At 35.9% G+C, this 18,043-nt stretch overlaps 1 protein-coding gene across 6 annotated transcripts in view; it reads left to right on the top strand.

The window, feature by feature from the left end:
* Positions 1-18,043, top strand: part of LOC150102961 (WD repeat-containing protein 13-like) — a 436,326-nt gene that overhangs the window by 148,811 nt on the left and 269,472 nt on the right. For all 6 annotated transcript variants that reach the window (XM_090398329.1, XM_090398327.1, XM_090398328.1 and 3 more), the window contains one exon: positions 17,893-18,033. In XM_090398329.1, coding sequence (XP_090254455.1) covers positions 17,893-18,033 — 141 coding nt within the window. The remainder of the gene's footprint in view (positions 1-17,892; positions 18,034-18,043) is intronic.

The raw sequence follows: 18,043 nt of genomic DNA, 5'->3' as shown, positions 1-18,043 counted from the left end.
CCATAGAAGTTGCTATAAGTATGAGAGACTATTTTTAGGATCAGCATAAGCTGGTGATTCCCCTTGTTTCATGAAATCCTAGGTTTCTGCGAATCTCTTCTGCAAGAATTATATAGGAACAATAACAAAAAAAAAAAAAAAAAAACCTGCAAAGGCCAAATATTCAACAGTTGTGCAAGTATAGAAAAGGCTCATCTGTTGCACTGAAGATGATCTTTAAATTGATTTTCATTATGAATACTCATTGTTTTGGATTAAAAAATTTTTTTCAAAAAAAGTTTTGCATTTTTTGGAATACAGATTATTAGCATTATCTGGAGTGACATTTATGGTTGGCTTAGAATTAGATTGTAGAATCTGTATGAACATACAGTATGACCCTTGACAAGTCCCTGACTCTGGAGGTCTTATATAATAATGATACATACATAAATTGAGGATTCCTCTGTGTATGAAAAATTTTTACACAGATTTTTACGAAATCTGTGTAAATATTTTTACAAAAATATTTTTACATTTTTCTTTATTAAAGAAAAAAGTCGGGAATCACTGGCATAGGCTATAAAGCACTACTCTAACCTCAGTTTGTCTGACCATTTATTTGCCAAGTAATGGAGGGAAGGGGGGAGAGAGAGTTGTTACAGTCATGGACTGCATTTAGCCTGATTTCTTGGAATTCTTTCTCTAGTCCTAGATGGGTACCATGATAGGACATTGTTTCCTTTTTTTTTTTTTTTTTTCAGTTACAATTGTTTCTGCAGCTGACTAGTTGAATGTTGTATATTTGCATGCTCTGAAGATGCAGGTTTGGAAATTCAATGAAATATCAGCAGTTTAACATTTATTTTGTTCATCTGATGTGGTTTATACTGTGAATTGTTAACATTTGATTTAAAACTTTCAAATTTGACTTTTTAGGAATTACTGTGCGTGCTGGTGCACAAGGCAGTTGAATGTATAAGAATGTATCAAAATCTCTCTTCAAAATATTTTTGCACTATATTTGCGATATAAGATAAATACACATTTAACATTGACAGCTTCTGATACATTTTACTTTAATATTATGTATTTTATGAATGATGTTTTCACAGACATGTAATGATCAGTAAAATTGTTCATTACATTTATACCAGTCTTTGGTTTTGTATATTGTTATTCACGTGATCACCAGTAAGATTTGATTATCATTTAAATGAGAAAAAAAAAAAAAAAACTACATGCTTGCATATAGTTTTTTTTTTTCATACTTGCTCTACTGAATACATTTAATACAAATATTTATTTACAAAATACACACAGTTCCTTACTTATGAAAATTCAACATACATAAAATTGGACTTTTGCAAATTATAATGCAAGGGCTAGAAAAGTTGTGAATTATAAAAATTTTACTGAACTGCCTACATTATTCACATGCCATCTAATGGCAGCCCTCCACAAATCAGCCCACATAGTGAATGCATGCAATTTCCTCAGTTGTGTCTTCAACACAGATGTGTTATGATTTTAGTGCTGCATGTTTTTATTTTTTGCATGCTATAGTATGGTGATTTATGAAGAGAAGAAAGAAGCTACTGGTCAGTTTTCTATTGACAATTTCATAAGGTCGAATAGCAAATTTTTTTTTAAGTATTTTACTCATCCATAATTATGGGCAGTTTATGTGGTGAAATTACATTTATTATAATTGTAAAAATCTCACAAACATACTTTAATAATCAAATTAACCAGCCTGGTTGGCAGAGTGATTATCATATCCACTCTCCAACCAACATGTCTTGGGTTTGAATCCCACTATGGACATGGATGTTTGTGATTGTCTTTAAGTGGTAAGTTGAATTTCATCACCTTGCATAGACCACCACCCCGCTTATTGGAGGCATGAAGTGCTCAAAGAAGTTTCATGTTTAGTCTCTAGAGCAAAGTTTCTGGATTATGTAAAAAAAAATGAAATAAAAATAGATAAATAATATAAATTGATAAGAATGGAAAAAAAAAATCCTTAGCCCAACCCACCCATGGTACAAATGTACTATAGGTTTACCAATAACCTCTCATTGGTGAGAACCACATAAAAAATAAAAAATAAAATAAAATAAAAAAATAAAAAAAAATTAAAGTATCACAAATAATATGATTGGCTGAGTGGATAGCATACCAACTCTCCGTCCCATATGGATAAACACCCATGACCACCTTTGTCATGGAATTTTGTAAAAGTCTGCCTCTTGACAAGCATGCATAGCTCTTTGTTTTTAAAAGAAAAGATAAAATGTATGATGTATTATATTACATTACATTAATAACTAAATATTGAAAATCAGTTTTTGTGTGAATTCTGTGACTGAATCTAACAGAAATAACCTTTTAAGCATGTTGATGTATTACTGTATACATGTACTGTAAATGCATAAACAGCAGAGCATAATTAAAAAGTGAGGAGTTAAATCTTATTTAAGTAAAACTTGAGTTATGTAAAGTTTACGGGACATAACTTTTATGCGAGTCGGGGACTCCCTATGTGTTAACATGCTAATATGTCAGTATATTAGCATGCCAAAAGCTTATTAAAATACAGTACATCAGTGTAAAAAAAGTGGGGTGCTTAAGGATCAAAGCTATATAACTGAGAGGAGACCTCCTCATATCCTTTAAAGGAATGCGGAGAACCGACCAGGACTTCTAACGTAATGTCCAATCCTCACCTACTCGGGTATCTACATGGATACTGAACGAACGAGGATGGGCTGGCAATTTGGGATTTAGCTGACCAAATTGTATTCTTATTGGCTTAAACTAAAATACAAAATGATGGTACAACATGACAAAATTTCATGCCGGCTGGGGCGTCGCCCAGTTAAACAAGGCCTCCATTGTTTTTGCCAGGGAACCAGGGTGAACAGCAAAAAGTCAGCTACTGGAACAAATCTGAAAACATACCCCAAATCAACATCATCAGAGTTGAAGATCGGTACTATCAGCATAAGAATCCTGAATGGCAAAGAAATGGAGCTAGCTGAGGAATTAGATAAGTACCAGATCGACTTAATATGGGCGACTGAAACAAAAAAGACAAATTGGTGAGATCTTTCTTAGCAATAAATAAAAAACGTTATATTCAGGCAATGACAATCGAGGAAAAGAAGGAGCAGCCATAATATTTAACACTAAATTTGAGGCTAACCTTTCGTTGGTGGTGCTCACCAATGAAAGGTTAATGGTAAACCTACAGTACATTTGTACTATGGGTGGGTGGGCTAAGGAATTTTTTTTTTCCATTTTTATCAATTTTATATTATTTATCTATTTTTATTTCATTTTTGAATAGCAGGCAGTCTCAAGTAGGGTGATGTGGGCAAATATGAGAATGAGGAACTGGACAATGAGACTTATTTGTGCCTATGGTCCCACAGAAGGTTCTACTAAGGTAGAAGTGGAGGAATTTTTTGATGCTTTAGAGAAATCAACTGACACAATTGTTGATCCTTGTCGGGGATCTAAATAGCAGAGTAGGAAATGATTGTCAGACATACAAAAATATTTTGGGAAAATTTGGAGAAAATAGCAAAACTAATAATAATGGTAAATACCTGTTGGATTTCTGCTCAGGACATGGACTGGTTGTTACTAACACCATGTTCCAACATAAAAATGTGCACAAATTCACATGGAGAGAAGAGGCAAGTAATAAGAAAAGTCTCATTGACTATGTTATTGTTGATAGTGATGTTTTCTCCCTGGTGCAAGACACCAGAGTGTATAGAGGATTTGAAATTGGAAGTAATCACTATTTAGTCTTGAGCAGAATAAAATTGAATTTCATATTAAAAAGAATAACATGTAAGAAAGTTTTAAAGCAAATAAAAGTTGAGCAGCTCTCAGATGTGAAATGTAGACTAAAATACACAAAGATTATTGAAATAAAAATGAAAGAGTTTGAGAACATGAACCAAACCTTGGTGATTCAGTGGTAAGCAAACCCTGATTGATTCAGCCAGAGAGGCATGTGGTGAGGTTGTCTGCAATGATAGAAAAATTGGAACTCCCTGGTGTGGACACAGGAAGTTAAAGAGGTAGTGAAGGAAAAGAAGAAATCATATCAAAAGTTCCTGTCAAATAAGTCAGCTTGTGCTCTTAGTGAATACAGAGACAAATGTAAGAAAGCTAAACACTGTGTAAAATATAAACAAAAGTCATGGGAGGACTTTGGCAAGAACATCTTCTTCTTCTTTGTGTGCCATCTCTTATTGGAGGTCAGCGACCACCTTGGCAAATTTTGAGCGATCCTCAGCCACTCTAAACAGTCTGATGTCTGCTAGCCAAGACTTTCTTCATCTTCATTGTCCTCTTCTTCCATTTATCTTCCCCTTTATAAGCAATTGAAGTATTTTATATTTTTCATTATGAAGTAGGTGACCAAGATATGCAGTTTTCCTTCATTTCATGGTATCTAAAAGTTCACGTGCTTTCCCCATTTGTTCCAGTACTTCCTGATTGGACGTTTTTGCTGTCCATGGAATTTTTAACATTCGTCTGTATAACCACATCTTAAAGGCTTCAAGTTTTTTTTATTGATGTCGTCTTCAAGGTCCAAGTTTCTGCACCGTACAGCAGTATAGACCATAGATAGCATTTAACCATGCGTGCTCTAAGTTTAAATTGCAGTTACACAATGTTGATTTCATCAAGAGAAAATTTTTTCTTACCATTTCAATTCTAACTTTTATTTCCATTTCTGGATTGCATTCTTCATTAAACGAGATATTTAAACTTTGTCACTCTTTCTATTCGTTGCCCATTTAAAGAAAGTGATGAATTAAGAATTGGTTTCTTGCTTATGAACATAGAAAATAAATATCAAGAATGTGGCAAAATATTCTGGAGGTTGTTGAAGAAGTTTAGAAATGGAGGAAAGAGTGCTATAAAAGGAGATAGAGATGATAAAGGTGACATGAAAACAGGAGAAAAAGAATATCCTTGAAGTATGGAGTAATTACTTCGAAAAATTGTTAAATGAAACAAACAGGGATAGCACAGTTTTAAAAAACACTCAACAGGCATACAGTCAGGAATACATATCCATACTTGAAGTAGAAAAAGCCATCAAAGGCTTAAAATGTGGAAAGGCAGCGGGAGTAGATGATATTCGACCAGAAATGCTGAAGTATGGTGGTATAAAAGTCTTACAGTGGCTGCACTGCGTAGTTCAGAAGGCCTGGACAGAGGGACGTTTTCCAATGATTGGAGTAGAGCTCTCGTATTACCCATATATAAAAGTGAAATAAAACTGAATGTGAGAATTACAGAGGTATTTCCCTACTGAGTGTTCCTGGTACTTGAGAAACAGTTGAGAAGAATTGTGGAAGAAAAGCTTGGTGATGAACAAGCTGGATTGAGGACAAATAGAGGCTGTCAGGATCAGATCTTCACTTTATGACAAATATTTGTGAAATCATGAGAATATAACAAAAATCTGTATTTAAGTCTTGTCGATCTGGAAAAGGCATATGACAAGGTGCCAAGAGAGAAGCTATTCAATATGCTGCAGTTTATGGTGTCAATGGGGCATTATATCTAGCATTACTTAGTTTTTATTTGAGTTGTAAGTCAGCAGTTGGAATTGAAGGAAGGACAGGAAGATGGTTTAATGTTAAATCTGGTGTGAGACAAGGATGTACATTATTCCCTTTGTTATTCATTATCTATATGGATCACATTATGAAGGAAAGTGGTATTAAACATGATATCAAAATTGGAGATGTTAATGTCAGCTCTTTGCTTTATGCAGACGATGTTATACTTCTAAATAAATCCGCTACAAGTCTGCAAGATTCCCTGACTAAATTGAATAACTGTTGTAATAGATATGGTATGAAGGTCAACATTAAACAATGAAAATAAGTAGAATTGTTGAAAATGTCAACTGCGTTATGAACAGGGAACCTGTGGAACAAGTAAAATATTTCAGCTACTTAGGCACGACGTTTAGTGAAGATGGCAAATTAGAAATGGAAATAGACAACAGAATCAACAAAGCTGGTATGGTGGGAAGTCAACTGAATAGATTCATATGGAATAAGAGAGAAATTGGTGGAACACTAAATTAGCTGTATACAAGACAGTGTTCAAACCAGTTTTAACTTATGGATCTGAGAGCTGGGTCAGAAGTAAAACACTTGACCAAAGAATAGAGACCGCAGATATTAGAGTCCTGAGAAAGATTATAGGTGTGAACAGATGGCATCAATGGCAATATCTTGTTAAAAACGAGGATATTAGGAAAGAACTTGACATTGTCAGCATCCAGGAATGCGTTAGCAGAGCTAATCTCAGGTGATATAGTCACTTAAACAGAATGGGCAAGGAAAGAGTAGCAAAACAAGTGTTCTCTGCCAGGTTGGCAGGAAAACGATCCAGAGGAAGACCAAGATATAGGTGTATTGATACGGCACAAAGTGCCTTAGACCAGTGTTTCTCAAAGTGTGGTACGCTTACCCCTAGGGGTATGCGAAAGGTCGTTAGGGGGGTACGTGGCAATTTTCGGGTATGCATAATTAAAGGAATCATTATATTTTTCAACAAACAGTGCAATTAGAGACAACCAGGAGAAAATGGCACTGACTATTGAATCACATCCCCTCTCCAACAGAAACTGCTGTATAGACCAAGCAAAACCATATGTTGCTGGTGGAACATATGTTTTTGCTTGACACCACCCTCGTCGTTAACGTTTTAAAACTAAGAAATATATAGTGAATGTGTTTCAGATATTATGGAATTCGGTTGAAGGGAATTAGCATTTCATCTCAACTGTTTAAATGCTAATTTGTCTTTGGTTCGTGCGATCTTTTGTTAATATCGCACCAATCATATGCAGTTCTTTGCTGCTCTATGCATCTGAAGTCTTGTAAATCACTGGTAATTTTGGTTTGAAATAATGGGAAAGAAGATGATGCTATTTGGGTAGATGACTTTGATGCTGCACACAAAGAAACTGTTCTCGATGCCGAAAGTAGTGATAGCGAGTAGGAGCTTCTTGGTAAGTCGCACCATTTTCAGTTTTTTTCTGAAAACTTTAGTTTCCGAAAATTCCCTCGCATATCTCGCAACACGATTTTTTAGCTTTAATTTTGGGAAAAAAGTCAGCTATATTCGAGTAAATACAGTATTTTTTTTTAGCTTTCAAATTCTTACATATGGATCATTGGTTAAAGATTGGATTTATGAAAAACTCCCGAAAGAGAACAATATAGCAAATACAAGTAGCTGTAAGCAACAAGAAAACATTGATATTGCATCTGGATTGAATGAAATTGATAAGAGTGTGTCGTCTGACATGATATTTTTTGTTTACATGAACATATAAATTCAAATAAAATAGATATTTAATTTATTAATTTTAATTAATGTATTTATTTTTTAATTAATTAGGGGTACTTGGTAATAATGAAAATTTAAGAAGGGGTACGCAGATATCTGAAGTTTGAGAAACACTGCCTTACACGATAGAAATATGAGATCTGATAATGCTGGAGTCTTGACAAGTAAGAGACTAATTTGGAGGAAAATTGTAGATAGGAAGTTAGTAATGATGTAAATTTTCATGTAGTACTATCATATCCTGTACATCCCCTTGAGGGTACATGGCAGGAATTTGGTGATGATGATGATAGTGTAAAAGCTCAACGATTGATTGCCTGATGATGTTTTTTGTTTCCAAATTCAGAGGTACAGTTTTACTACTTGGAGTTGAAGGGGATTCCCTCCTTTCAGGCAATTTTTTTTAAACTTCAGATATTGTTCTATATGCTGACATATATGGTACTTGAGAAAGATTGTTTCAAACTGTAGAAGGAAGAATGACTGAATGAATGTAAACCAAGAATTCATTCTTTAAATTGATACAAAAAGTTAATAACGGAAAAAGCTCACCTAAAAAGATTATTTAATAGTATAATTTTCGCCTGTGTGTCACAGGCATCTTCAGTACATAAGCTCAAATTAAACAATAACTGACAATTCCAAAAAGCGCCACCTAAGTAGCTGGTGTAAGATAACTAAAAAGGTCAATAAATTTCCTAAAAAAAAAAAAAAAAAAAAAAAAAAAAAAATCAATACAATAAAAAATTAGGAAAGATTAGCTGATTTTGTAAATTAGCTTTGATTAACTTTGTAAAGTTTTATCTCCCATAAAGGGATAGACGTAAGCCGTCGGATCTGTTTAAGGTAGGAGAATGAAGTAGAGTTTCACATGTTTCTTTATAAAGGCGTTCCATGAAAAACTGACTTTTGTGAAGAACTCTTGTCTTTCTCCAATGAACTCAGTGTGTAGTGAAGATGGCATGTTCTGCAAGTCCAGATTTTTCGTGTTTAAAGTATTCAACATAAGATTGGTGTTCTTCTAGCCGAATAGAGGCAGTTCTTCCCGTTTGTCCGAAATAAGATAATCCACAAGAGTACGGAATCTGGTAGACACCTGTATGATTATGATGTGGAAGCTTGTCCTTAGGAGAAGTGAGAAAGGTGTAAATTTTTCTAAACTGTCGAAAGGCAACAAAAATATTCAGTGGTTTTAAAACTTTTGCTATACGTTCACTGATGCCTTGTACATAAGGGATAGTAATGCGTGTTATTTCTTCTGTGTTTGAAGAGGAAGACATTAAAACTACTCAAAGTTCTTTTAATGAAGCAATTCTTATAACCATTGGATTGAAAGGAAGAAGTTATATATTGTAGTTCTTTCTGTAAAAGATCGTCTGAAGAACAAAAGGAGTGGGCCTGATGAAACAGTGTTCTAATAGTTCCTGCCTTTTGACTGGGATGGTGATGAGATTCTGCATGGATATAATGGCCTAATCTTTCTTACTCTGATTATGTTGGAGGTTTAATGGACTTTTTACAGCACTCACAAAGAATTAAAAATAGAATTTAATACTTCCTATATTTCGTCCTAGTCACTAGGACATCTACGGGGATTACAAAGACAATTAATGTAACATGCACACAAAAACTTACAATACTAAGCCCAACCACGTGGGTGACAATAAAGTCCTATCTAGGTGGAGCGCCCTCTAAGGGCAGTTGTAGGTGGCCTGGAATGTAAGGTGGGACCTCTGGCGATGACTGTTTCCCAAATCTTCGGAAGCTTAATGCAACCGTATTTGTTAAGATTTGGTTGGTTTTTGAGAGCTGCTGCTGCTTCTAAGAAAAGTCTCTCTTTCTTGAATTTGCTGTGGTGGAGCATGGTGGTTTTTTTCCATGATACTCTGTGGGTGGTGTCCAAAACATGGTCAGCCAAGCCTGAATGGCCATAGTTGTGTTTAACGATGTACGACTTGTGTTCCTCTAGGCGGATGGATGCTGATCTGCCTGTCTGTCCAAAGTACGCAAGCTTACAGGAACAGGGTACTTTGTAAACTCCAGGCAGAGAGAGAGGCGGGAGCTGATCTTTCGTAGAACGGATAAGGGTATACCCTTATCCGTTCTACGAAAGATCAGCTCCCGCCTCTCTCTCTGCCTGGAGTTTACAAAGTACCCTGTTCCTGTAAGCTTGCGTACTTTGGACAGACAGGCAGATCAGCATCCATCCGCCTAGAGGAACACAAGTCGTACATCGTTAAACACAACTATGGCCATTCAGGCTTGGCTGACCATGTTTTGGACACCACCCACAGAGTATCATGGAAAAAAACCACCATGCTCTACCACAGCAAATTCAAGAAAGAGAGACTTTTCTTAGAAGCAGCAGCAGCTCTCAAAAACCAACCAAATCTTAACAAATACGGTTGCATTAAGCTTCCGAAGATTTGGGAAACAGTCATCGCCAGAGGTCCCACCTTACATTCCAGGCCACCTACAACTGCCCTTAGAGGGCGCTCCACCTAGATAGGACTTTATTGTCACCCACGTGGTTGGGCTTAGTATTGTAAGTTTTTGTGTGCATGTTACATTAATTGTCTTTGTAATCCCCGTAGATGTCCTAGTGACTAGGACGAAATATAGGAAGTATTAAATTCTATTTTTAATTCTTTGTGAGTGCTGTAAAAAGTCCATTAAACCTCCAACATAATGTCCTCACAGCACTTAAGCCTCTACACAAGATTTCTTACTCTGAGTTTAAAGCATTGAAATCACTGAAGAATAACAATAATTTAATTATTATGAAAGCTGATAAAGGGAAGGCTGTAGTTGATTCAAGATAGGAAGGAATATGAGAGAAAAATGTCTCTTTTACTTCGCGACTGTTCAACTTATAGGCCTCTTACATTGGATCCTACCCGAAGTCAATTGAAGAGACTTAATTCTCTTATAGATAATGTATCTACAGAATGAACATCAAAAGAAAAAACATAAAACCTTCTTCGGTTGTCCACCTAGATTGTATGGTCTTCCAAAAGTTCATAAACCATGCATTCCGTTAAGACCAGTCGTAGATTGTATAGGTTGCCCCACTTACAAAATCTCAAAATTTTTATCAAATTTACTCTCCTCTTCAACTAGAAGAACTGATACTTATATAAAAAATACTTTGGATTTCAAAAATAAAATTTCAGATCTTCATTTGGACGTTTCTGATATCACGATCAGTTTAGATGTTGTTTCTTTATTTACAAATGTGCCTCTTTCGGAAAGCATTGAATTACTACAACAGGAATTTCCTTCAGACATTGTAAATGTATTTGATTTTGTAATAAATTCTGGTTATTTTTCCTTTAAAAATAAGTTGTATCAACAAATTGAAGGAACAGCAATGGGTAATCCTCTTTCTCCTGCTATCTCCAATTTCTTTATGGAACATTTTGAACAACGTATCTCTGACAACATATCTCCCAGACCTACTCATTGGTTCAGATATGTCGATGACATTTTTTGCTGTATGGAATGGCTCTTCAGATGAACTTCAACAATTTCTCACTAAGTTAAACGCATTTCATCCTAGGATCAAGTTTACCCTAGAAATAGAATCAAATAAGCAGTTAGCCTTATTTAGATCTTCTAATTCTTTGCCAACCAGATGGTAACCTACATTTCTCAGTTTATAGAAAGAAGACTCATGCAGGCCATTATATCCATGCGGAATCTCATCACCATCCCAGTCAAAAGGCAGGAACTATTAAAACACTGTTTCATCGGGCCCACTCCTTTTGTTCTTCAGACGATCTTTTACAGAAAGAACTACAATATATAACTTCTTCCTTTCAATCCAATGGTTATAAGAATTGCTTCATCAAAAGAACTTTGAGTAGTTTTAATATGTCTTCCTCTTCAAACACAGAAGAAATAACATGCATTACTATCCCTTATGTACAAGGCATCAGTGAACGTATAGCAAAAGTTTTAAAACCACTGAATATTTTTGTTGCCTTTCGACTGTTTAGAAAAATTTACACCTTTCTCACTTCTCCTAAGGACAAGCTTCCACATCTTAATCATCCAGGTGTCTACCAGATTCCGTGCTCTTGTGGATTATCTTATTTCGGACAAACGGGAAGAACTGCCTCTATTCGGCTAGAAGAACACCAATCTTATGTTGAATACTTTAAACCTGAAAAGTCTGGACTTGCAGAACATGCCATCTTCACTAGACACAGAGTTCATTGGAGAAAGACAAGAGTTCTTCACAAAAGTCAGTTTTTAATGGAACGCCTTTATAAAGAAACATGTGAAACACTACTTCATTCTCCTACCTTAAACAGATCCGACGGCTTACGTCTATCCTTTTATGGGAGATAGTACTTTACAAATCAACTAATCTTTCCTAACTTTTTATTGTATTGATTTTTTTTTTTTTTTTTAGGAAATTTATTGACCTTTTTAAGTTATCTTACACCAGCTACTTAGGTGGCACTTTTTGGAATTGTCAGTTATTGTTTAATTTGAGCTTATGTACTGAAGATGCCTGTGACACACAGGCGAAAATTATACTATTAAATAATCTTTGTACGTGAGTTTTTTCTGTTATTAATTTTTTATCGATATGTCTACTAATGTATACCTCTTTTAAAACTTATTCTTTAAATTGGAAATGAAATATGAATGAGTGGCAACATATACAGGATATTATGATCATACTTCATTAAAAAATTTACATCATTACTAACTTCTAATTGGCAATTTTCCTCTAAATGTATGCTATAAAGATAAAGATATTCACCACCACCACCCCTTTTGGATGTGAAACCTGATCTACTTTTCATAACCAAACCCCAATTAGAATCCTCAACTACAGCCCACCTCACTATCCTAAATACATCTTGCATGATGCATTCTGAAAAAAGGGAGGAATGGCTGCTTTCATTTAAACTAATATCCTTTTGCTAGAGGCTATCCAACCTGGAATCCCTGCTTTTTGATCTGCTCTTGCTCAATATTTCCTTACCTCACTTTATAGCCTTTATTTGCTGTCTTTACTGCTCCGCTAACTCTGATAACGTGCTGCCCTTTTTCCCCTGCTTATCATTCAAAGTTGGGTTCATACAAACTAATTACTCAAATTGTGAAATTATCTTTCTAGGAGAATTTGACATTCCTAACACAATCCTGCTCTCCTTCTCTAGCTTCACAGATCAAGCAAGAAGGGAAGCTGAATCATTTACTATCAGTCATGACCTATCATAAATAGTTAACCTACCAACCAGGATACCAGACAATCTCCATCATTCTTCCAACACTTTGGATATTTTCTTAACTAGCTCTCTCTCAAAATATGCTGGATATGTGCTCTCCCCATGGCAACTGTAACCACAATCATGTTCAAGTCTCCTTCTCTACAGTTAATTCTCCTCTCAGCCAATCTCAGCCTCATATCCTATGACACTACAATTGTACCAACTGGGATGATCTCCAGAATTTTTATGTATCTTTTCCATGATCAGCTTACTGTTTTTTCTCTCATGATCTAAACATCTGCACTTAATAACTGAAATAATCCTCAGTGGAATGAGAGTTCATTCCACTGCAACTCTGTCTCCCTTGCCCTTATTCAAGCCCTGGCTTTCTAAAAAATATGTTTCTGCAGTCCATTATTAAAATGCAGCATATGTTCAATGACTCAATCAAGAACTCCAGCTTCTCGTTCAGGCTTACACCACAGTCTGAAAAGAGTGCAAAAAAGTTATTGATGATTCAAAAGCAAACTTCATCAGAACGAATTGTAATAAACTTACCTTCTGCTCAAGCCTTCTGGTCTCTTGCTAAGGTGGCTGGGCATAACTTCTGCCCTTCCTTGCCCACTTCCTTGTTTTTCTCTCATCCTGATGGCATCGTGGTAACCTCAGCCAAGGATAAAGCAGACCTCTTGGCATCAGTATTTTCATCCAACTCTCATTTAGATAAGGCATAGCACCTCCTGCATTGTCACAAACTGCCCAACACCTGTGCTGAGCAAGTTACAGAAATTATTCTTACCATCATGTCTTCATTGCCCACTCTATCCAAAATTGCTGCCCATTTTGGAAGCCACAGTTTTAACAAGCATGAAGGCAGCTGAAGACAAAATATTCAACATACCACAGGCAGCTGTTGAGAAAAATCCAGCTTCATACTCAGTATACACTGAAGCATTCAGCAGATGCAAAACAACCATCTGACTTTGAAAGGGGTTGGCAGCAGAAAATGTGCTTCCTAACTGGTAGTCATACTTTCTGGTCCCTTATGCAAAGACCATTGGATGCCATAGGATGCAACTTTTGCTTATCTGTGCTTCCACTTCTTTTTCATCCAGATGGCACAACTGCTCAGCTGTTACAGTACCTAAAGATAAAGCCAACTATTTGGCATAATTCTTTAACTCCTTTGTAGTTGACAATGTGATTCACCTCCTGCCACATATATCCTATGCTCTTTCAGCAAAAAGACAGCTGAAAAATATTACCGGAATACCAAAATGTCTTCTGATATATATATAGATACACACACACACACACACATACATACATACATACATACATACAGGATGGTTCATAATTCCACGTACAAACTTTGAGGGGAGATAGAGAACATCAAAATCAACCATATTCACATAGGAAAGCATGCCCAGAAATGCCATCCGAAAGTGATAGGTGGCACTGTTCGCCAGTGCTCCAGGTGAGCAATTTGGGCTTCCTCATTCAAGCTTTCGACGTCGTATGAAGAACATGCGTTGTTTTACGAACTCTGAGATGGAAGACATGCACCTCGTTTACCATATTATGTATCCAACTACTATTGAACTGTTCAGTTATGCCTAATAAAGTTTTTTACACTACTTACTGCCTTGTGTTATATCTGTATCTTTGTGTCCCTGTTAGTACCTTCCAGTGGCATTTCCAGTCATGTTTTCCTATGGTTGATTTTGATGTTCTCTACCTCCCCTCAAAGTTTGTAGGAGTAAAATAGGAGTAAGCCTGCTGGCACAGTGCTGACTTATTGCTATCATCTGTCCTTTCAAAAATAATGTAGAAAGTCATCAACATTCTTCTTCACTACTTACGGGATCACCATTTCATCAATGACTATCAGTATGGATTCCACCAGTCTAGATCCCTGGCAAATCTCTTAGCCTACATCTCCCACCACTAGGTACACATAGTGGAAAAGTTTATAGATATGTGCTTTTGCACTTGACATTTCCAGAACATGCGATTTTGTGTGCCATTAAGGCCTGGTTAATTAGTTGCCTTCCTTTGGTCTACCTTCTATCCTCTGTAATTGAATAACCATCTTTTTCTCTGGTCACCAAGAATTCTATCCTTTTCTGCCCAACATGCTAATTTTCACCTGTCTAGCTGCTACAAACCCCAAATCTGCCCATCTTTAGAATATTGTTTTGATGTTTGGGATGTTGTACTAGAAAAATCTCCCTAAAAAATTCTTGATGCTGTTCCAAAGAGTGATTTGACTGATAGATGAATCCTCACTTTCTGACTTGCTTCAGCTTTTATGATACTTTCATGGACACTGCTTAGTTAGCCAGACTGGCATCCATCACCATTGAGCCTTTTTAAAACATTAACAGTAGCTGTTGAACATCCCTTTTCGGTCCAACTGCAATGCACCAAACTCTTTCTCTTCTCTTTCTCTTTTATTTCATCTGCCTCTGTTCTTTGGAAAAGCCTTCCTGATGAAGTGTTTGTCAAAAACTACTGCAACTTTCTAGGATTTGAAGTTAAATGTTAATAGGTTCCATCTTTCTCAACCCTCGCTTTCATCCCACGTTAATGTGCCACACATTCTTCCCCCTCTTCTTGGTAGGACTGATACTTAAAAAAAAAAAAAAAATACTATTCCCACATTTGGGCTGATGCATCAAAATTTTTCCTAAGAATGCTTGAAGTTATCCAAAAGAACACAGTCCATTTGATAGATCTCTCTCTCACACACACACACAGACTTCCTCCAGTAACTTTCTTAGAGACTGTGCATTATGTCTTTTCTGTAGATGTTTTCATGAGCACAAATCCACCTAAACATGCAAAAATACAATCAGTTGCTGATCATTTTCCATTCACAGTTCACTTTAAACTTATTGATCCAAGTTCTCATTCTCATGTTTCATTCCATTTGTCTCTATTCTTTCATAGGAAGATTGTTATTTTTTCTCCCTACAAGCCTAGGTTTTTCATCCCATAATCAAGCAAACTGGCCAGAATAGCATTAATCGACATAATATTCTGTCCTCATAGCCTTAGTTGCTTTAGCTATAGTAATTCCAGTTCCTGTTCTTCAGGAGCCTTTCTACACCAGTTTCTTCAATGACTATAAACTCCATGTGTTCAAGAAATACATCAAGGGACACCTCCTTCTTAATCATTTGCCCTCGCTAACACAGATTAAAACCATTCACTGGTCTCTCAAAAATGTTGCCTTGAAGTCCTGAAAGCTTTTGGGACTGCAGATGGATGGCATTGATTCACTTATCTACATATTGGTTAAGCATTTAGCTTACCACCAGTTCTGTTATGTCCATGGCAATACCTCATCATACATTAAGAACTCAACTACTTTCAATACACTTCTGAGATTTCATTTTCAGATATCCCATGTATCAAGATCCTCTGCAACCAATGCCTTAAACACTGATCTTTATACCATCCTTCAGTGGGGCAAGGACAATCTGATCACTTTTGACCACCAAAACAGTTTTGCCTTTTCTCCTTCAAAAGGGTTCTCAGCTCACCTACCCTTACCCTCAGTAATACACATATAGGATCAGATCTCGCTCTACTTGGACTGATATTTACATCTTGCTTCTTCTTTCTGAACACAATGCATCACATCAGTAGCTTCCCCAGCCTTTAAAAAAACTAGGCATTCTTTGCTGTTCTAGATGCTGTCTTACACCCACCCAACTGCTAACCCTACACAAATCCCAAATCTGTCCATTCCTAGAATACTGTTCACACATTTGGAGTGGCACACCTAAAACTTCCCAATAAATTATGCTGTCCAGAGGAGAGCAATTTGGCTCATAGATGATCCTTTTCTTACACTCACTTCACCTTTTATCTGACAGATTTCCAGAAACCTATAGTACATTTGTACCATGGGTGGGCTAAAAAAAATTTTTTTTTATTAATTTTATATATTTAGAGAGGAACAAAACGGTTTTCGTAAAGGCAGATCCTGCACTGATGCTTTTTTCACCCTCAAGCTCCTGATAGAATAAAGAAGAGAGTTAAGTTTAGAGACCCATATATTATTCATCAATTATAAAAAGGCTTTTGATAAAGTCATTCGTAATAAGCTATTGGAAATTTTAAGAGATGTTCCTAACCAGTTAATAAAAGCAATTTTCAATATAAATAACAATAACCAAGTTAAAATAAAGATAACTGCACAAAAATTTGATTAACAGAACATAAATGTGTCTGACAAGGATGTAGTCTATCGCCACTCCTCTTTAATATCTATATTAACATTATAAGAGAGTGGAGGGAAACAACCAGTTTTGGCATTCACATAAATGATTTACACAAACAAGGTTCTAATTGAAGATAATGAAAATACAGCAAGCAGCTTTTTTATTAAATGAAATAGCAAAAACATACAATATGGAAATCTTCACTTCCAAAACCAAAGTCATGGCATTTAAAGACCGAGATCCAATTAGAAGCAAAATTTGCATCAGCGATGATATTATTGAACAGATTAATATTCAAATATCTAGACTACCACTTATCTTCTGAAAGAGAGAAAGACATGCAACATAAAATAAAAAATTATATAGGAATAACAAAAACACTATCAATCAGATATTCAATCCAAGTTTAATAAGGAAGAAAACAAGCATAAGAATCTGTAACTCGGTAGCAAGACCTATCCTGACATACAGTTCAGAAACCTGGTCCATAACTCAAGCAGATAGAAAAAGACTGATAAGCTGTGAAATGAGATTCATGTGCAAAACAACTGAATATAATAGATTGGACTTCAAAAGAAATAGTGATATCTTAAAGGAACTTGAGGTGATATCTATTTTTAGATTACGTTGATCTTTATAGAATGAGATGGAGAAAACATACAGGAAGAATAAGTGAAGAAATACTCCCCAGAGTTAAGAGATATCGACTTCAAGGGAGAAGGAATAGAGGACAGCCTTTGAAAAGATGGGAAGAGACCGTAAGAGGCTACCAAGCCTATTGCTGGAAAGGAAGAGGAAGGAAGGAATTTTATATGTTGTTTAATTTTTATGTATTCTTGAAACCCTGCTCTAGAGACCAGACATGGAACTTTTTCAAGCCACTTTAGGCCTCTGATAAGGAAGGCAGTGGTCTCATACCAAGTGATGAAGTTCATCTTCCACCTAGTATGCATGTTATCTTGTGTTTTGAAACTCTTGTTTTATATTACCTAGCTATGCGCACTCACCTTGCTATATACTTTAAGAAAGTTTTATTTATTTATTTTTAGTGACATCTGTGAAATTTGCAAATAATGATAAATCGCTCATAGCATTTTCCGGATTGGATGGAAACTTGTCAATTTGTCAGCTGACACCACCACCAGCAAGTGTGTTGTACATATTAAAAGGTCACAGCGATGGAGTCAGAGGTTAGTATTA

Source organism: Typopeltis vanoorti, chromosome 9 (genome assembly GCF_054136105.1).
Source record: "Typopeltis vanoorti isolate ZY-2024b chromosome 9, IOZ_Tvanoo_1.0, whole genome shotgun sequence".
NCBI lineage: Eukaryota > Metazoa > Arthropoda > Arachnida > Uropygi > Thelyphonidae > Typopeltis > Typopeltis vanoorti.
This window is presented reverse-complemented; position numbering and strand designations above follow the sequence as displayed.